General features: G+C 35.3%; 3 protein-coding genes and 1 pseudogene across 3 annotated transcripts; 2 read left to right on the top strand and 2 right to left on the bottom strand.

The window, feature by feature from the left end:
• Positions 1-448: 448 nt before the first annotated feature.
• Positions 449-4,151, bottom strand: LOC120257945 (FHA domain-containing protein PS1). Its single transcript, XM_039265255.1, has 6 exons — positions 3,891-4,151; positions 3,637-3,824; positions 1,609-3,429; positions 1,378-1,531; positions 942-1,297; positions 449-854 (listed from the first exon to the last, which is right to left on the bottom strand). The coding sequence occupies exons 1-6, from the start codon at positions 4,126-4,128 to the stop codon at positions 603-605; spliced, it is 3,009 nt and encodes a 1,002-aa protein (XP_039121189.1). The 5' UTR covers positions 4,129-4,151; the 3' UTR covers positions 449-602.
• A 253-nt stretch (positions 4,152-4,404) lies between these two features.
• LOC120259124 (transmembrane protein 18) lies at positions 4,405-6,442 on the bottom strand. The gene is made up of 4 exons (XM_039266660.1): positions 6,277-6,442; positions 6,095-6,200; positions 4,690-4,838; positions 4,405-4,609 (listed from the first exon to the last, which is right to left on the bottom strand). The coding sequence occupies exons 1-4, from the start codon at positions 6,415-6,417 to the stop codon at positions 4,517-4,519; spliced, it is 489 nt and encodes a 162-aa protein (XP_039122594.1). The 5' UTR covers positions 6,418-6,442; the 3' UTR covers positions 4,405-4,516.
• Positions 6,443-6,584: 142 nt separating this feature from the next.
• Positions 6,585-8,488, top strand: LOC120259134 (annotated as a pseudogene).
• A 7,167-nt stretch (positions 8,489-15,655) lies between these two features.
• On the top strand, positions 15,656-19,106 carry LOC120259406 (bifunctional aspartate aminotransferase and glutamate/aspartate-prephenate aminotransferase). Its single transcript, XM_039266998.1, is given in 11 exon segments — positions 15,656-15,922; positions 16,013-16,217; positions 16,650-16,743; positions 16,843-16,946; positions 17,542-17,790; positions 17,876-17,989; positions 18,071-18,154; positions 18,327-18,458; positions 18,460-18,498; positions 18,586-18,699; positions 18,769-19,106. Coding segments are annotated over 11 exon segments (1,377 nt in total). The 5' UTR covers positions 15,656-15,821; the 3' UTR covers positions 18,910-19,106.
• The last annotated feature ends 148 nt before the right edge of the window (positions 19,107-19,254 follow it).

The following is a 19,254-nucleotide window of genomic DNA, read 5'->3' as shown; positions in this document are numbered from 1 at the left end:
AGATGTTTTAAATTTATAAAACTCTCAAGTCTATGACTCTTCCCTGATTTTTGGAACTAATGCATGAAAATAGTTTCCCTTATCTGTAAATCTGATCATTTATTTTAAAGAAATAGTTTTTGCAGCAGATAGCAAACAAGGCAATATATCTATGCATGTTGTTGTGGTAGTTTCATCGGTGTTTAAATTTTAAAAAACTCTCAAGTCCACAGAGCTTAACTGTCCTACAGCTAATGTTCACACTCCAACCACTTTATTTAATCACATTGATTTTTGTTTTTGCATTGGTGAGTGGGAAGGCAACATCTCAATAATATTATATATATATACACACACACATGTAACAAGAGGAATCTTGATTAATGAGGGTGTCACAATTTCTCACATTAAAAAATATGAGCATTATTCAAACTTGGTATGATGATTGTTAAGAGTCAGATTCGCTGAATTAGGTGAAGGAAACAGGAATGAAAATCTTATAAATGAAAAAGACAGTTTCTAGAAAAAAAGAAACTTGAACATTGATGTTCTAGAAATAGGAATTTGCAAACCAGGAAAGAAACTCAAAACATATATCTAAATGCATCAATCCAACTATTATTTTACTTGACTGAGTTGGCTTGCCTATAGTGAGAATTGTGAAGTAAGATGAGTTTCAATCCTTTTGCATTCTCAGCTGCCATGTTCACCTTCCTTGTATTTGGCAGTTGATCATAATAGTTCTGAGTAAAACTCATCTCCTCAGATAACGACCAGGTTGATCCTCTCGGGCTGCTATCGACCCACAAAAACCTCTTCGAAAAAGGATTCACAAGACTCTCGCGGAATTCTACTGGGGTCTCACACAGCAAACCCTGAAACCAACCCAAAAACAAGTTTCATTTATTGGACAAACAACCATGTTGATTTAATTCTGACTGATAACACAGAAATTGAATTACCTCTGCCATTGCTTTGATTTTAAGAGTTGTGTTGTTCGATAAGAGGACGAGATGTCCATCTGTTTTTATCCTTTTAAATAGAAGAGCGCAGTCAAGGATGTGGTCTTCTGCTGTCGGAGAAAGAATCTCCGTAAGGCCACCGAACACAGAGAATGCCATTGAATTTTCAGTGAACTGTAATCTAGGTGATGCCGGAGGAGTTGGCGGAACAGGCAAAGTCTCTGATGAATTCTGGACATGAATCCACCAACTTGTCCGCACCATGCAGTCCTTTATCCATTGCAATGCTGAAGAAGCCTTTGGCGTCTTTTGGTACCATCGCTCGTGCTGTTTCATACAATCCAGTTCTCTGATAACTGAAATCATACCAAAAAATTATGTAAGAGAGAATAAGGAATTCAAAGGAATTCAAGTGTAAGGATTCATTCTATATTACCCATCATTGGGATAATAAGATGTGTTCCTTTTAGTCCTTCAAGTAGCTGCAATGATCTTCTTGACTCTTCAGTAAGGAAGCAACTTGCATCCGCTACAATGTTCCATTTCTTCTTCTCATGTCCCACATTGTGCATTTGATCCACTGATTGGTTCTGCAATGCAATGAAAACAGATTTGAACATAATTGTTGTGAAAGGACTCAAGAAAAAACACTATGCTTCAAACTTACCAAAGTTCTGATGCTTTGATCGTCATCCCCAGAGGTTCCATAACTTTGTTTAGAGCTTAAAGGAGGGTTTACAGTTTTGTTTGCATCCCTTTGGTTATTGCTAACAGAACTGCTAGTCTTCATTGGAGAATTTTCCAACAGGGACTGGAAGGGAATCCTCTCTAAGCGTTTCTTCATGATTTGTTCTTCAATTTTTGTGTGGCTTCTTGATAGACTTTTCCTTGACTTCAGAGCTCTTGAACTGTCAGGTGTTAAATTCTCCTTATTTGAGCCAGATGCTGGTTCCTCATTGTCAGCCATTGTGAATTTTTCTGCCCTTCTCTTTGATTTTTGACCTCTGGAAACTTTGGGTGTCCAGTTCTCTTTATCAGAAAATGCAGTTTCTGAATTTCTACTCAAAATATTTTCTGATGTATAATTCTTCAGTTTCAGGTCTTTAGTGATTTCAGGAGTCCAGTTCTCTCGATCGGGATACGGTGAATCTACTACCACATTCAAAGTTGCTATGGCATTTGATGATGATTTCTGGATTTTCATGCAGCTCTTTTCCGATCTTCGCTCATGGGTTTCAACTGGTGTCATGTTCTCTTTATCCAAAACAATTGTCTCCTGTTTTTCTTCTAAGACTTTCATGCATTCCTGCAAAACAGATTGTTTTGGCTTTAACTTGCCATACGAAAGAAACTCATCTTCAAGTTTCAAAGCTGCAATGGCTTTGGTAGGCGAGCTCTGTACTCCAAATTGAGTCTGTGATTTCTGGCCAGTAGAAACAATTGGTGTCATATTCTCCTTATCCAAAACAAATGCTACTTCTTCTCCCTCTTCTACTTCTTCTCCGTTAGGGTTCTCCCAATTCTTCAAGATAGGTTGTTCTAGAACTGGCTTCAATTCTCCATCTGAAAGAAACTCATCTTCAAGGTTCAAAGCTGCAATGGGTTCAGTAGGCGATCTCTGCAGTCCAAATCGAGTCTTTCTCTGACCAGTAGAAACAATTGGTGTCACATTCTCCTTATCTGAAACAAATGCTACTTCTTCTTCCTCTTCTACTTCTTCTCCATTAGGGTTCTCCCAATTCTTCAAGATAGGTTGGTCTAGAACTGGCTTCAATTCTCCATCTGAAAGAAACTCATCTTCAAGGTTCAAAGCTGCAATGGCTTTGAAAGGTGATCTCTGTACTCCAAATCGAGTTTTCAGTGATCTCTGGCCATTAGAAACAACTGGTGTCATATTCTCCTTATCTGAAACAAATGCTTCTTCTTCTTCTTCTTCTTCAGCAGCATTCTTGCAATCATCCAAAATACATTGCTCTTGTTTCACAATATCAACAACCTCTCCACCCAAACAGTATTTATCATCCACAACATTCAAATATCCACTCCAATTTGAAGATGACCTTAGCACAAGACTTTCCTGAAACATCTGATCATAAGACACTTCTAGTGCTACATCATCCATGCCATAATCAAACTTCTCTTCCGCAGTTTGACCCTCTGAGATCCCCCGAGAACTAATGATGCAATCATTTACATCATTCCCATCAACATCGGCAGAAAGAACATGGCAATGTTTCTCCTTCATCACATCTTCATTCCTCCCATTCGGAATGCAGAGTAATCCAACAGACTTTTTTCTTCTCGACAAAAGGCTGGATGAACTTCGAGCATCCTTAACCAATGGCATCTCAGCAGTCAAATTCTCATTCACTTCCAATTCCTTCAAAAAGAGTTTGTCAATAGTCTCAGAGTTGACGGATTCTGGCAATGGTGGTGCAGAAGGGATCTCAGCAACCCATCTCTCCTTCGGGTTCCCTAACCCTTCATCCTGTCAAGTAAAATCCAAAAATCAAGAAGAACAGCAGCAGAAATCAAAACCAGGATCCAAAATTTCTCAATCAAAAGAACAGGATTAGGGCATGAATCCAAATTTTCCTCCAAAAATTAAGAAGAACAGCAGCAGAAATCAAAACCTAGATCCAAAATTTCTCAATAAAAACAACAGAGGAATTAGGGCATGAAGCCAAAATCTTGCCTGATGAGCATCTTCTTTCTCCTCAATCAACGCCTCCAATGGGTTCCCCATCTCCAGAGCATCCCTTTGCAGCACCCAATGCAGTCTATAAACCCTAGTAGATGCCCCAAACCTCAACGTATCCCCTTCCACTAGTTCCACTGGAACACAAGGATCAATCTTTGCCCCAGAAACCCAAGTCCCATGAACTGCAAACAAGAACAAAAAATCAAAAGATCGATCAAAAGATCAAAAGAGAAATCTTAAGAAGATACCTGAAGATTGATCAACGACGAAGAGCTTCTGCAAGAAAGGCTTCACCTGGACCTCGAGATGAAACCGGCTGATGCTAGGGTGATCAAGAACAATGTGGCAATCTGGATGCCGGCCAATGAGGATCCTTTCATCGTCTTCTTGGATCTCCGGCAAAGGGCTGTTGAGGATGATGTTCTTCAAGATGCTGCCTTTCTTCAACACTGAGAAAACTGGGATCTTGATCTCTTTCCTTTCCATTGTTCCCGAAGATCTTTGCTGTTTTTCTTAGAGCTTTTGGTTTGGAGTTGAGAGCGTTTGGTTTTCAAGCTGTGGCTTTGAAGGAGATGACCGTTAGGAGAAACCCAACGGCTACTTTTTTTTAAAAAAAAAAATAAAAAAAAGAGCGGTTATCTGCTGAAAATTTATATTAATAAATCTAAGATAATTCCTTATTTGTCATATTTAATATTTGGTCATAGTCTTTACTCTAATTTTGGAATTTCACATTTAATGAAAGAAAAATTCCCATTCAAATTCAGGAAGGCATTCCCAGAAACATTCTATATAAAATGAGTAAACTGATGAATTCTTAATACAATACTCGGAGTTTAACAAGTTCTAAAACAGGGGGAAAAAAAATGAAATGCTAGTCTTGTTTGCGGGAAAGACGAGCTCTGTGCCGGAGTTCTGCTCTTTTCCACTTCACGATGAGTTGGCACAATGTTAGCAGTGTGTTCACCTGAAAATTACGAGCTTGAGTCGCAAGGATGAACAGATAAATGAGATTGAAGATGAAGGGGAAGCGGTTTGGTTACCGACCAGAATAATGATCGTTGCAATGAGAAGAGGTCCAGACCAGAGGACGGAGATGAACAATCCGTTAGGATCAAAATAGTTCTGGCCTGCAAATTTCTCCCAGTTTTTCCCCAATAGGCTGTTTATCTTTTCAGCAAGATACACTCCGGAAACTGCATGAAGTCCAAAGCAAAATTCCGATGAATCATTTCACTTGTACATATACTGAGAAAGTAAAAATTAATAAAAAATATGAAACCATCCTAAACAATTCCTACTTGAGCAAGATGAGTGTCGAGATTGAACTATTTAATCCTGAATAAATCATTTAAAAACCATGTTACGGTGATCATATGAACATGATTTGCCATACATTCGATAGAAGAATACTAGTACTCCTTCTCACGAAACTGAAAGTTTATGTCTATCTTAAATGAAATACTATAAAGGTTCATTCTTTAGATAATTTACAGGAATATTCAGATGGAAGCAAACCAATTTGGATACTAGGACAGTGTTTATGAGCATCTATAGAGTATAGCTGAAGTATCTCTTTAAACTCCCCAATTTATTATTGATTTGGCATCTAGCTCACCCAAATAGTCCTACAGAACACAAAGTCATTGAGAATATAAAGTTTGACCGGATGAACTGCTCTTAGGATTCATCAGACTGTTTGCAGCATACCATGGTCATGAGCAAGGAGATGGCACTATTATCATCAGTTGTTGATGTTTCAAAGTTGAGAACATCATACCCGCTTTGATTAATCCAAAGATCAAAACTGAATTTCTAACACAAAAGATCAAAACAGGATCATGCTAAGTTCTTTTGGAAATGTGTTGTTCCTTTAGCAAGCAGCAATGCGTGGTATCAATCAGTCTATCAACATGGTTTTCATGGAATAAGGAATAGATTACCAAAACATAAACAATCTGACAATCTCTTAACTTAAAAAATCGAAGTTCTATCAACAAAATTGAAACATGGTCCTAATCATCCTATGTGCTTTTGGACTAGTATTTTCCGTTCATTAAGCATTCATAGCATCAATATCATAGAATAAGGAGTATATTAACAGAACATCAAAAATTGAACTATCTTTTAACCTAAAAAACTAAACTTTTCGCACATTAACAAAAAAAATAAAAAAAAATAAAAAAAAAATCAAAACCGAAACAATATATATGCTTTCGGACTAGTATCATCCATTCATCAAGCAATGCATAGAGCATAAGAACTATATTTTAACCTAAAACATCATTGAACTTTTGTCACGTCAAAAATCAAATCTTTATCATGCTCTGCGCTCTTGAACTACTGCAATTGTTTTAAAAAGCAGTGCTGATGCATAGCATCAATCAATCTTTCAACATAGATAAGGAATTGAGAAAAAAAAAAAGATCCATCTAAATTCAAAGAAACTCACATGCCAGAAAGAACAAGCAGAGCTGAAAATTGATCCTTCTCCTGGACAAGATGACCACCAGCATCAAAGTAACATGAAAAGCAATCAAGCACACCAACCAAGGCTCCTGCAATTTGATCCATTTCCAAAACAATGAAAAACAAAAAAAATCAAAGATAAGGAGAGGGAGCCAAAGGAGGGACCTTCCAATCAATGGCGTGAAAGAAACCGATAAAGTTCTCGTACGCCGGCTGGAATCCAGTGCGGAGCTCGTTGGAGAACTTCTCGAAGAGATGCGCTGCGAGATCCGCGTGCTCCTTCAGAGCGGATCTGAGATCCTCCATCGATGAGAAGAACAATGGAGAAAGAACGTTGCTTGGAGTTTAGGAAAATTTCAAGGCGTTCTTTACGTTTTGCCCCCTCAAAAAGTTTGAAATTCTTATCAACTTTTCCAAATCCCAAAAAATAATAAACACACATCTCTAGGCAAAGGTGCAACCTTTTTCTCAGCTCTGCTGGAAAAATCTCGGAAAATTCTCAAATTAGGGTTTCTATTTCGTTCTCCATCCATCTCCGCACGGCTCTTTGCAAGAGTTTCAATCCATTGATTCACAGAACCCAAAATGGTGCGCTTTTTTTCTCTTTCAATTTTGTTCAAGAGTGTATTTTGATTGTCTTTGTGATGAGAATCAGAGAAAAAATTTGATAAATTTGAAAACTTGACTACAATGCTCATAGTTGTTGTATTGTTAATCATTCACTGTTGCATATGATATCCTTTGAGTTATGTGAGAAGCTTGGATTTTAAAATATTTCTCCTACTTTGTTATGAAAAATGAAATCACTAGATGCATGGTGAGAATGGATTGATTTGCTTATCTTGGAATGTTTGTTTGTTTTGTTTAATTTCCTGTGATGCTTATGAAATGCATACCAATTTTTTATTTACTTTGTTCATGATGTTATGTTTCATAGTGATGCTTGATGCTTTTGTTAGAATTCCTTGTGTGTGGCTTTATTTTGTTTGAAATTTTTTCTGGTTGTTTTTCTCTCTTTGTTAATTCAGGCCGCGAGGATAATCGCAAACTTGCTTGTAATGGGATCTGGAGTACTAGGAAGGGCTGTAGTGCAAGCATACCGTAAAGCTATAGAAAGTAAGTAACCGAGCGATCGATCGTCACTATTCTGTTCATGTATGTATTATTTAGTAAAGCTTTATTATTTCTTGTTGTTTATGTGCCACTTGTTCATGTGTGATACTTCTTTTGGTTATTCTTGTTTTATTCGCAAGGAAATCGTTTTCATAATATGATCGTATTTACTTTCTTTTCGTTATACTAAATTTGATACCGTCTTGTTGCTATTTTCATTGAATGACATCTAAGTTTTGAAGTTGCAAATTAAATAAAAAAAATGTGTGTCCATTACTTAATTCCATTGCTTTGTCCATCATTTATAAATCATGTGACTCTTCTTTGGGTGATGATGTTATGTTATAGCTGAATGTTTGGAGCATTCTTTTATTTGCAAGGAAATTGTGTTCATGAAATTGATCAAATTTACTTTTCTCTTTTTTATACTAACTTTGATACAATCTTGTATTGCTATTTTTATAAAATGACATCTATTTAAGTTTTGAAGTTGCAAACGAAATCAAATGCGTGTTCATTAGTCAATTCCATGGCTTTGTCATCTTTAATAAATTATGTAGATGCAAACAAGACCAGTCTAAATTTGATGCCTTTATACGACTAGAAACTGGCTCATGTTATGTTTTTCAATGAATGACGGCTAAGTGGCTAACTTTTGAAATTGCAAACGAAATCAAATGCATGTCAATTACTCAATTTGATTTCTTTGTTCATCTTTAATAAATCATTTGCAGATGCAAATAAAACTGGTGTTACGAAGGAAACGATACAAAACATCAGTCGAAATGAGGAAAACAATGACTGAAGAAGAAGCCAGGCAGATTCTGGGGATCAGCGAGCAATCTTCATGGGATGAAATCCTGCAGGTTTATTATTACCATTATTATTCTCTGGATGCCATTTCTTATCGGTTTCACCATTTACTTACAGCTTCAAATTTGCAGAAATACAATAACTTATCTGAGAACAACGAAAAAAATGGAAGTTTTTATCTTCAATCCAAAGTCCACAGAGCTAAAGAATGTTTAGAAGCTGCTCATCAATCATCGAAGGTTGAAGGGACATCAAGTTGAAATTCCATTCCTGCAACTTTATCGTCTTCAAATCAAGCGTTGTTACACTGTTGTATCCAAGATTTTGCAGAAATTAGAGATCAAATACAAAAATAATGTTTACAAAGATTCATTTTTCCTCAGAATATTTGATGTTTGAATATCATACTTTGTACTGAAACTCTTTGAATCTTCATTAGAATATTTTGCACTGTTTGTCTCTAATTGGTTATTGTCAAGGATTGAAATCAATGAAACTTTCTATGAAACCTAACATTACGTTTGCCAGAATTTTCAATGAAACACAACTTTGAATCATGAGTAAATGACGGATTAATTTGAGATAGTTATTAGTTACTTTTTACCACACTAAAAAACTTAAAAATTACTGTTGAGAACATAAGCAACGAAATAATTTTTTTTTTTTTTTAAAAGCAATTTCTGCACATCAAAAATAGTGAAGTTATTCTTTGGTTCTCGTTTTATATATACCACAAAGAATTTAGATTTTTGCATATGGTTATTTATGCATCATTTTATATTATTATTATTATTATTATTATTATTATTATTATTATTATTATTTGTAATGATAATAATTCAGAAATTAAAACACTTAAAAAATTACTCCTTGCGTCCCTCTCCAACTCTAAAAGTTTTCTATGTCCAAATTATTAATCCAAATACTTAATTTAAATGTGAATTTTCAAACCATATCAATTTATTTAAATAAATTATTCTCTATCACTATCATCTTAGTAAATACATAACTCACAATGACCAGAGGTTGAGATGGTAAAATGTAAACTAAATATTTATAAAATTTTTAATTCAATTATTTTTCTTATTCTTTGTGAAACAGTTAACGTAAACACTTACAATGGTATCAAGAAATTAAAAGTATTGATATTTGATAAAATCGAGATGACTGCATCTCAAAATCTCAACATTATAAAAATTTATTTTTCTTAAAAAAATTAAAATTAAAAATTAAAAATAAAAAAAGTGAAAATAATTTCAAAGTTTTACAAGGGTTTAAATATAAACATTCTCGGCGTTTGGTTTAGTGTAACTGTAAATATAGTGGATTTCTAGTTATAATGTAAGTGAAAATCCATGGATTTTATAATACAGTGCAGTTAAATTTAATGTTTTGTTAGATATATTATACATGCTGTATTATAGGATTTTGTATTTGATAAGAGATATTTATAAATTTAAAATTAGAAATTTTTTTACATTATAAATATTTTAATGATTTTAAGTACCGTATTAATTAATTTCAACTATTAATTTTATTATTAAATTAGTTATTAAATTTATTAGTATATTTATTTATATATTTTATTATATTTTATAATTTTTAAATTTAATTTTTAACCCAATAAAATAAGTATTTTAAACTTTTCATATAATTTTAGATGTGTTAAGAATATATGTTATAAATGTAAAGATAGTTATAAGAATAGAGAGCTGAGTATTTACCAAAAACCCAAAAAACCCTGAACAATTAACTTCTTTTCTTCTTTCTTCTTTTATTTCTCTCTTTTCCTTCTCTTCTCTATCTCACAAATTATACAAATGAGTGGGAGTATTTATAGGGTTACAAGAGTTGAATGAACGACCATGATCGATTTGATCCGATGGTCCAAAATACCCTGGTTGGTGGAATAGTAACAGTACCGACGGCTACTACAGTACCACATGGCGGCTGCTACAGTGTTTTCTAGATGATACTACAGTACCCCCGTCCGCTACAATGATATTGCTACAGTAGGCATCCATTAAAAAAATATTTGTTTATAACACTCTCCCTTGGATGCCTATGACCAAAGGATATGCCTCGTTAAAACCTTGCTAGGAAAAACCTAGTGGGATAAAAACCTAGCTAAGGAAAAAGAGTACACTATCCTTGGTACATTTGGGGGTTACTGCCTCATTAAAAACCTTGCCTCGGAAAAACCCATTGGGACAAAAACCTTGGCGAAGGGAAAAAGAGTACAGTCTCCCCCTCAAATAAATAACTTTTAACTTATATTAGAAATACTTACATCCTTAAGTCTTCTCATCCCGATTTTGTATATAAGTCTTTGGTGAATGCACTTAGGAAGTGATTTTGTGAATAGATCAGCTTGATTCTCACTGGATTGAATCTTTTGAACTTCTATAACGCCTTCTTTCTGGAGATCATGAGTGTAGAAAAATTTTGGTGATATATGTTTCGTTCATCACCTTTAATATAACCTCCTTGTATTTGAGAAATACAAGCACCGTTGTCTTCATAAATTCATCGTAGCATTTGTTATTCTCGATGGTAATTTGCGGGGATGATCTGATATGCCCAATCATAGATCGTAACCATTGGCATTCACGACTTGCTTCATGGAGAGCTAGAATTTCGACATGATTTGATGAAGTAGTCTGTAAGAGTTTGTTTTTGTGGAACGCCATGAGATAGTCGTATCATTATAAGAAAACATGTATCCGAGTCCCGAGATCGCCCTTTGTGAGGATCGGGACGGATACCCAGCATTAGCAAAAACACGTGAGGTTGGATGAAGATTCTTGTCGATAGAATAAACCCATATCTGTAGTTCCTCGTAAATAACGTAGCACATCTTTTACTCCTTTCCAGTGTCTTCGTGTCGGTGTAGAAGCGTATCTTGCTAGAAGATTTCTCGCAAAAGCTATATCTAGTCCGGTATTATTTGCAAGGTACATTTAATGCACCGATTGCACTTAAATATGGAGTTTCCGGACCAAGAATGATCTCTCCTTCTTCCGAGTAGGGCGAAATGGATCTTTCTCGAACATCAAGAGTTCGGACGACCATTAGGGCGTACTCGAGTGGATAAACCTTCTCCATATTGAATCTCTTCAGCACCTTTTCTTTATAGGTTGATTGATGCACAAATATTCCTGAGGATAAGTGCTCGATTTGTATACTAGGCGAATTTGGTCTTTCCCTAAATCTTTCATTTCAAATTCTTTTTCTCAAATATGATGTCTGCGATTCTGATTTCGGAAGGAGTGCCTACAAGATTTAAATCATCCACATATACTCGCTATCACAACAAAAACCGTTAGTATAACTTTTTAATAAACACACATGGACATACACTATCATTTTGGTACCCTTCTTTTATAAGATATTCACTGAGACGGTTATACCACATCCGTCCAGATTGTTTTTAACCCATAAAGAGATCTCTCGTAATTTAATAGAGTATAAATGATGATTATTTGTAATGTTTGTTTTTTTCTATATCCTTCGTGGATTTTTCATATATATGTCATTTTCAAGTAATCCATACATATATGCTGTGACAACATCCATCAATCTGCATATCTAATTTATTACTTCTCGCCATGGCAATTAAAAAAATCGAAAAAGTAATTCCATCCATTACTGGAGAGTATGTCTCTTCATAATCAATACCGTGCATTTGAGAAAAAAACCTCGAGCAACCAGTCTTGCTTTGTATCTCATAATTTGATTATTTTTAATTTCTTTTTCTCACAAACACCCATTTATAACCGACTGGTTTTTATCCCTTCCGGTGTTGGCACTATCGGTCCCAAACACCTCACGTTTTGATAGGGAATTTAGCTCACCTGGATAGCTTCTTTTCCATTTTGGCCAATCATTTTCTTTTGTCGACATTCTTCAATGGATCGTGACTTTCGGATCATTATCAGTATTTATTTTCTATATCTCGTAGCCACATTGTAGATGAATATATCATTTATTTTCGGTCTCATGCCGATTCAATCTTTTAACCATCATCTACATAGCAAATTGAATTTTCAACATTTTCATAAATATCATCCCCCATTGATTCTTCATTAACTTGTTATGAGGGTTTTATAATTTCCTCTCCCTTTTTCACATGGGAGATCCTTATCTTTATTTTTACGCTTCCTTTTTCTAGGAGTCGAATCTTTGGCACCAATTAGTCTTCCACGTTTTTGTCGTGGTTTATTTTTCTACTTGATTTTTCTTTCAATGGATTCTTAGGAATCTCAATTCTTGCGAGAGCATTGGCGGTGGTATATATGATTTAGTTACCATTTTAGTATCGATGAATGCATCGGTATTTCATTTGCAATATTTTTGCAATTTAATGATCCTTTGAACTTCAAGTTCACATTTATTGATACGAGGATCATATGTATGTAATCGTGATGCATTCAATCAATTTACTTTTTGGCTCATTTTGAGTAATCATTTCTCCCCTAATGCAGGGGAAGACAGATTCATCAAAATGGTAATCTGAAAATTTTGCAGTAAATACTTCCCCCGTTAATGGTTCTAAATATCGTATAATTGAAGGGGAATCATAACCAACATATATACAAAGTCTGCGTTGTGGACCCATTTTTGTATCGATTTGGTGGTGGTATTGGCACATATCTTTCGCATAACCAAATATTCTTATATATGAAATATCGGGGCTCTTTACCCATAACAAGTTGGTGTGGTGAATATGAATTACATGCAGATGGGTCGGGATCCAGTATTAAAAGTCGCAGACATGCAAAATAGTATGCCCCCACGCACTTGTAGGCGGTTTCAGTCCCTTAATAACATTGGACGACAATAATCTGGAGTCTTTTAATTAATGACTCGCCAGACCCATTTTGGGTATGTACATGAGCCTCTTGGATGCTCAACATGTATTCCAATCGCCATACAATAATCATAAAATGATTTTTGATGAAAAATTCACCAGAGATTATCAAGAGCGAATTGTCTTTATGGGATAATCTGGAAATTATGCTTTAAGCCTAATAATTTGTGCCAATAACCTTGCAAATGCTACATTCCTTATGAGGCAGTGAAACATGGGACCATCTAGTCGATCGATCGATTACAACCATAAAAAAACCTAAATGGTCCACATGATGGATGTATTGGTCCACATATGTCTCCTTTGTATTCTTTCTAAAAAAATTTAGGAGATTCACCGATCACCTTAGTTATAGAAGGTCCGGTTATTAGCTTTTCCCATTGAGCATCTTTGAACATTCATATTCATTATGTGTTAGGATTTTTATAATCCTTCGATGGGTGTCCATGAGAACTAGTAATAATCCCAGCGCAACATAATAGTACCCGGGATGTCCAAGTCTTTTCATGCCATATTTTAAATATCTCTGGGTCATTAACCTTTCGGGAGTTAATACTCGTATGTGATTCCATCACTTTAATACGTGTAAAATATAATCCTGAGAATATACAGGGAAAGCTTTCAAGTACACGTTTTTGGCATGAAATAACTTGTGTAACATAAAGATATTCTTTTCCTTCCTTATCAACCGTCTCTAAATGATATCCATTGAGACGTATATCTTTAAAAGCTTAAAAAGGTTCCTCCTAGATTTAGGGGAATAGAGAGCATTTTTTTCATCCGCAAGGATGTTCCATTTAGCAACATCAATCGCTGCTTCTCAGAACCTTCAACCGGTCCGATGACCCTCGCTATTGTGGCTATACATGCCTTTTCTCATTGATAAGGATATAAAATATTTTTTTCTTGTCAAAATAGTATGCGTTGTCCCGTAATCAATAATGCATTCATCATCGACCATATTCTAATAAAACAAAAAGAAAAAAACATAATTTAATAAAAACATAAAGATATATTACAAACTAGTCTATAAGGAAATCTGACATATCTAAATATGTATTTTCATTTACATTTAAATTATTTATAGAATTAGTCTCTATTGGATCAACTATGGGGTTGTCAGCAAAATTTGTCTCAATATCTTTACCTTTCTTATTTTTAAGTGATTCTTGGTAAAGATGGACAAAATGTTTAGGGGTCCTGCAAATTCTGGACCAATGACCTTCCAGGCCACAACGATAGTATGTATCCTTATTTGTCTCTGATCCCATCTTGTGGCTTTGTTGTTTTTGTTGATGTATATCAATTCTGTTATCGCGTGGTCCGATATTATTTCGGCCCCCACCACGACCGCGTAGTCCTCGACCACCATAATTTCCTCGTCTACCGCGGTTTTTAAAACTAGCACCGCGACCACGCCATCTTCTTTGCCCAAAATTAATTTATGACAGTGGTGCTGATCCAGATGGTCGAGATTGATGATTCTGCATCAACAATTCATTGTTTTGCTCCGCCACAACGAGACAAGAAATTAATTCGGAGAATTTTTGTAAAATTCTTTTTCTCTATATTGTTGTTGTAATATAACATTTTACGTGCGTGAAATGTTGTAAATGTTTTTCTCGAGCATCATTCCTTCATCACTATTTCTCCAGAGCGTAGTCTGAAACAATTTTTAAATAGCTCGAATTATATTCGTCAGCTTTTTAAAATCTTGAAACACGAGGGCTTTGACCAATCATTACGTGCTTTGGGCAAGTAGACCATTCTGAGATGCTCAAATCTTTCTTTCAGGGATAACCACAATTCATGTGGATCCTCAATGGTCAAGTATTCATTCTTCAGGCCATCATCAATATGATGCCTTATAAATATTAAGGGCTTCGCCTTATTATCACTAGGCTCATTGTTATTAACCTCAATAGTTTTACTCAGGTTTCTTGTTTTCAGATGGAGCTTGATATCGAGACTCCAGAATATATAATTGCTCCCCGAGATTTGAAAGGCCTCGAATTCTCTTTTTGCAATATTTGCCATTTTTCAAAAACCCAAAAAACCCTGAAGAATTAACTTCTTCTTCTTTTTTCTTCTTTTATTTCTCTTTTCCTTCTCTTCTCTATCTCACAAATTATACAAATGAGGAGGTATTTATAGGGTTACAAGAGTTGAATGAACGGCCATGATCGATTTGATCCGACGGTCCAAAATACCCTGGTTGGTGGAATAGTAACAGTACCGGTGGCTGCTACAGTGTTGCGTCTGCTACAGTGTTTTCTAGATGATACTACAGTACATCGTCTGCTATAGTGATATTACTACAGTAGGCATCCATTAAAAAAATATTTGTTTATAACAAGATGTTATTAATGATTTTAATTATATCATTTTAACTCTTAGTTTTATTATTAAATTAATTATCAAAGTAATGATTAAATTTATTATTAAATTTTATAATTTTTCACCCCACAAATATATATATATATATATAAATGTTTAATTATATTTGTTTTTTTTTAATTGGTCACATATAAGTCACAAGTTTTGTATTTAAAAAAATTTAAAGATAAGAGATTTGGTTTTATGTCCAATTTGGACTAAAACCAAATCTCTCATTAGATGTAATATGAGTTATATTAATTTTTAAAATTCTATAAACCAAACACTGGATTTTAGAAAACTCAATAACTCAAATTACATATGACTCAAAAACCAACATCCAAACAAACACCACCAAAGAAAGGGAAAAAGAACATCAAACAAAGAAAAAAGAGGGTTGGTGGGAGGAAAATGCTGAGCATGGCATGGGGTTGTTGTAGGGTTTGGTGAGCAACATGTCCTTAAAAAGAATCGAAATCCCATTGGCAATTCCAATCTCAAGTTGCCAACTTTTTCGCGTCAATCTCTCTGATTCTTAATGGAATCAATCTCCATATCATCATCTTCCTCTCTTCTCATTCCTCACAAATCGTTGCCAAAATCCAGCTTCTCAAAAGTCTTGTCGATTTCTATGGCAAAGTTCGGATCTTTGAACTTTATTGGTTATGATTTGAGTTTTTTTTTTTAAAGAGTTTGTGATTGATTGATTGATTGTTGTTGTTGTTGTAGGGCATGGAGCGAGAAGAGCTGGTCTTTGAAGGTGAGATCGGAGGCGGCCGTGGATCCTTCCATTAGCCCTAGAGTTAACTCGGTCAAGCCTTCGAAGACTGTTGCTATTACTGATCTTGCCACATCGCTTGTGCAATCTGGTGTGCCTGTGATTAGATTGGCTGCTGGTGAGCCTGATTTTGATACTCCGGAAGTCATTGCTGAGGTATTATTGATTCATTTGATTCTCAGATTTCTCTTCGTTTGATACCATTTGAAAAAAAAGAAAAAAGATAAAGCTTGAATTTTTATCCATAAGTTTGAATCATCAGTGAAATGCTATAATTAGATCAAGGACCACTCAATTTATTGTTTAAAAATGAGACTTTGATACTCCGGAAGTCATTGCTGAGGTATTGCATGATTTGATTCCCAGATTACTCTTTGTTTGTTACCATTTGGGAGGAAAAAAAAGAGTTTGAAATTTTACTTATCAATTTGAATCATCAGTGGAATGCTATAATTAGGTCAAGGATCACTCAATCTATTGTTTGAAAATGAGACTTTGGCTTCTGTTCTAAGTTGTTGAGTTTAAGGTTCTACTAAGAATTTGGATGTTTGCTTGTGTTCTAATTTGTTGAGTTATTGATTGTCAAAGGCTGGAATGAAGGCAATACGAGATGGTTATACGAGGTACACTCCAAATGCAGGGACTCAGGAACTCAGGCAGGCAATTTGTCATAAGCTGAAGGGTTAGTGTCTTCTGTTTTTTGTTGATAATTTGGTTTGTGTTAGTCTGTCTAGATCACTGAATGAAAGTTTCTGTTTTGTTCTTCTTAATTGGTGAGTAGAGGAGAATGGATTGGATTATACACCTGATCAGATTGTGGTTAGCAATGGAGCGAAGCAGGCTATCATGCAGGCCGTGGTTGCTGTTTGTTCGCCAGGGGATGAGGTAAAGCCTTTCATGCATATACAACTATGTTGAACTTTTCTAGATGAGCATGTATAACCAAAATGGGATTTGCTAGATGCAAACAAAATATATTTTGTGAGTCTAATTTAATCCAAAAGCTTATGGTTAAATATTCAAATTCATATTTTTCAAATTATCCGAGTGGGACTATTACTTGCTCTAACACGTCTTCTTTATATGTGCTAATCTATTTACATGCCTTTTTGATTTGTGCTAGTCTATTTTAACTAGTCATTGTGCAAACAAACCAGTACTGAATCAAACTAAATGAATCGAGGACTCTGATATGATGCTAGATGTAAACCAAACATATTACTTGGGCTCAATTCAAGCCAAGAGCATAAGCTAATGAGATGAGAAACCTAGTTTATATATTCAAACTCATTCTTTCTAAATTAACCAATGTAAGCAAGACTGAATTCTTCATCGATGGTTTGACGAAAGTTTGTTGTTTCCTGTTGCTTAAAGTTCACAGTATATATTAATTCTTTCATAACTTCTGAATTTGAATTTCTACTGCTTTTAATAATAAGGTTGTGATATTGATTTTCTTTGAACTGGATTGTATATTCAGGTTTTAATTCCAGCACCATTTTGGGTCAGCTATCCAGAAATGGCTAGGTTGGCTGATGCAACACCGGTTATTCTTCCTACTGATATATCAGATAACTTCCTTCTAAAACCAGAAAACCTTGCTTCGATGCTCAATGAGAAGTCAAGGTTGCTGATTCTTTGTTCTCCATCAAATCCTACCGGGTCAGTTTATCCGAAGGAACTGCTTGACCAGATTGCCGATATTGTGAGGAAGCATCCGAGGCTACTGGTGAGCTTGTAAACATGAACTAGCTGCATTCTTCACCAAAATTGTGTTTGGTTTAATAATAATATTTATTTATTTTTCCTTTTAGGTGCTATCGGATGAGATCTATGAACATATTATTTACCAACCAGCGAAGCACACAAGCTTTGCGTCATTGCCAGGCATGTGGGAGAGAACTTTAACTGTGAATGGCTTCTCTAAGGTAATCTTTGACTGATAGACCATCAAATAATACATTAATTGAACATGAAAGCATCAAATCATCGCAAATTTTTTGGTGCAGGCTTTTGCAATGACTGGTTGGAGACTTGGATACATTGCAGGCCCTAAACACTTTGTCACAGCATGTGGGAAGATCCAAAGCCAGGTACATTACATCACAATGTCTGCCTAATTGAACAAGTAGAACATAACATTGTGCCCGTTCTGTTTCTTGTTGTTGTTGTTGTTGTTATTGTTTGTTCTATTCTTTTTCTTCTCCTTCCTGTGTATTCCGTATATAGCTGATGCAGATTAACTCATGAATCATTTGACTGCAGTTTACATCAGGTGCTAGTAGCATTTCACAGAAAGCAGGCGTGGCGGCGCTCGGCCTTGGCTATGCAGGTGGAGAGACTGTCGCTAAAATGGTGAAGGCTTTCCAAGATCGCCGAGACTTCCTAGTGAAAAGCTTTCGGAGAATTGGAAGGTGTCAAAATATCAAAACCTCAGGTAAACTATCAACCTCTCAATCTTATTGGAATCCACGGAACATACGATTTCATTTTACTAATGAAAACCATGTTGTGCAACTTGCAGGGTGCATTCTATTTGTTTCTTGATTTCAGCTCTTATTACGGGTCTGAAGCCGAAGGCTTTGGTATCATTGATGGATCTGACTCCCTTTGCCGCTACCTCTTGGAGAAGGCACAGGTATATGATCGATTGACATCAAAACCCTGAAACCGGCTTTATTTGCTCATGTTTGTTCTTCATGTACAGGTCGCTCTTGTTCCCGGAGATGCATTCGGTGATGACAAATGCATACGTATCTCATACGCAGCATCTCTGTCAACCCTTGAAGCAGCCATGCTGAAGATTAAGGAAGCCATCAGTCAACTCAGATCACCGGTTGCCGTTTGATTGTTGCTAATGTTCGTCATTGTTGTATGATTGTTACAAGTGTATGATATCTATTTCAGAATGGTTTCCAACATGCAAGAGTTTGTTCCAGTAGTTTAGTGGGACATTTCTTGGTAGATGCATGAAAACTTTATGAATGTTAAAGGGAACATGAAAATAAGAACATGATATGATGAAACATGTGGCGTTTTATTTAAGTTGTTTTCTTCCTTTCTTTGTTCGCAAAATAGTCTATCGGCTTCTTGCAAATGGCTTTGCTGATTTGGAAGATGATGTCCAACTTTGGATTTGGATCACAGAAATAGATCCAAAAAATTATCGGATTCAGTTTCGAATTTGATATCC

The sequence above is a fragment of the Dioscorea cayenensis genome, chromosome 4 (assembly GCF_009730915.1).
Source record: "Dioscorea cayenensis subsp. rotundata cultivar TDr96_F1 chromosome 4, TDr96_F1_v2_PseudoChromosome.rev07_lg8_w22 25.fasta, whole genome shotgun sequence".
NCBI lineage: Eukaryota > Viridiplantae > Streptophyta > Magnoliopsida > Dioscoreales > Dioscoreaceae > Dioscorea > Dioscorea cayenensis.
Note: the sequence above shows the minus strand (reverse complement) of the source record. Positions and strands in the feature narration are given on the sequence as shown.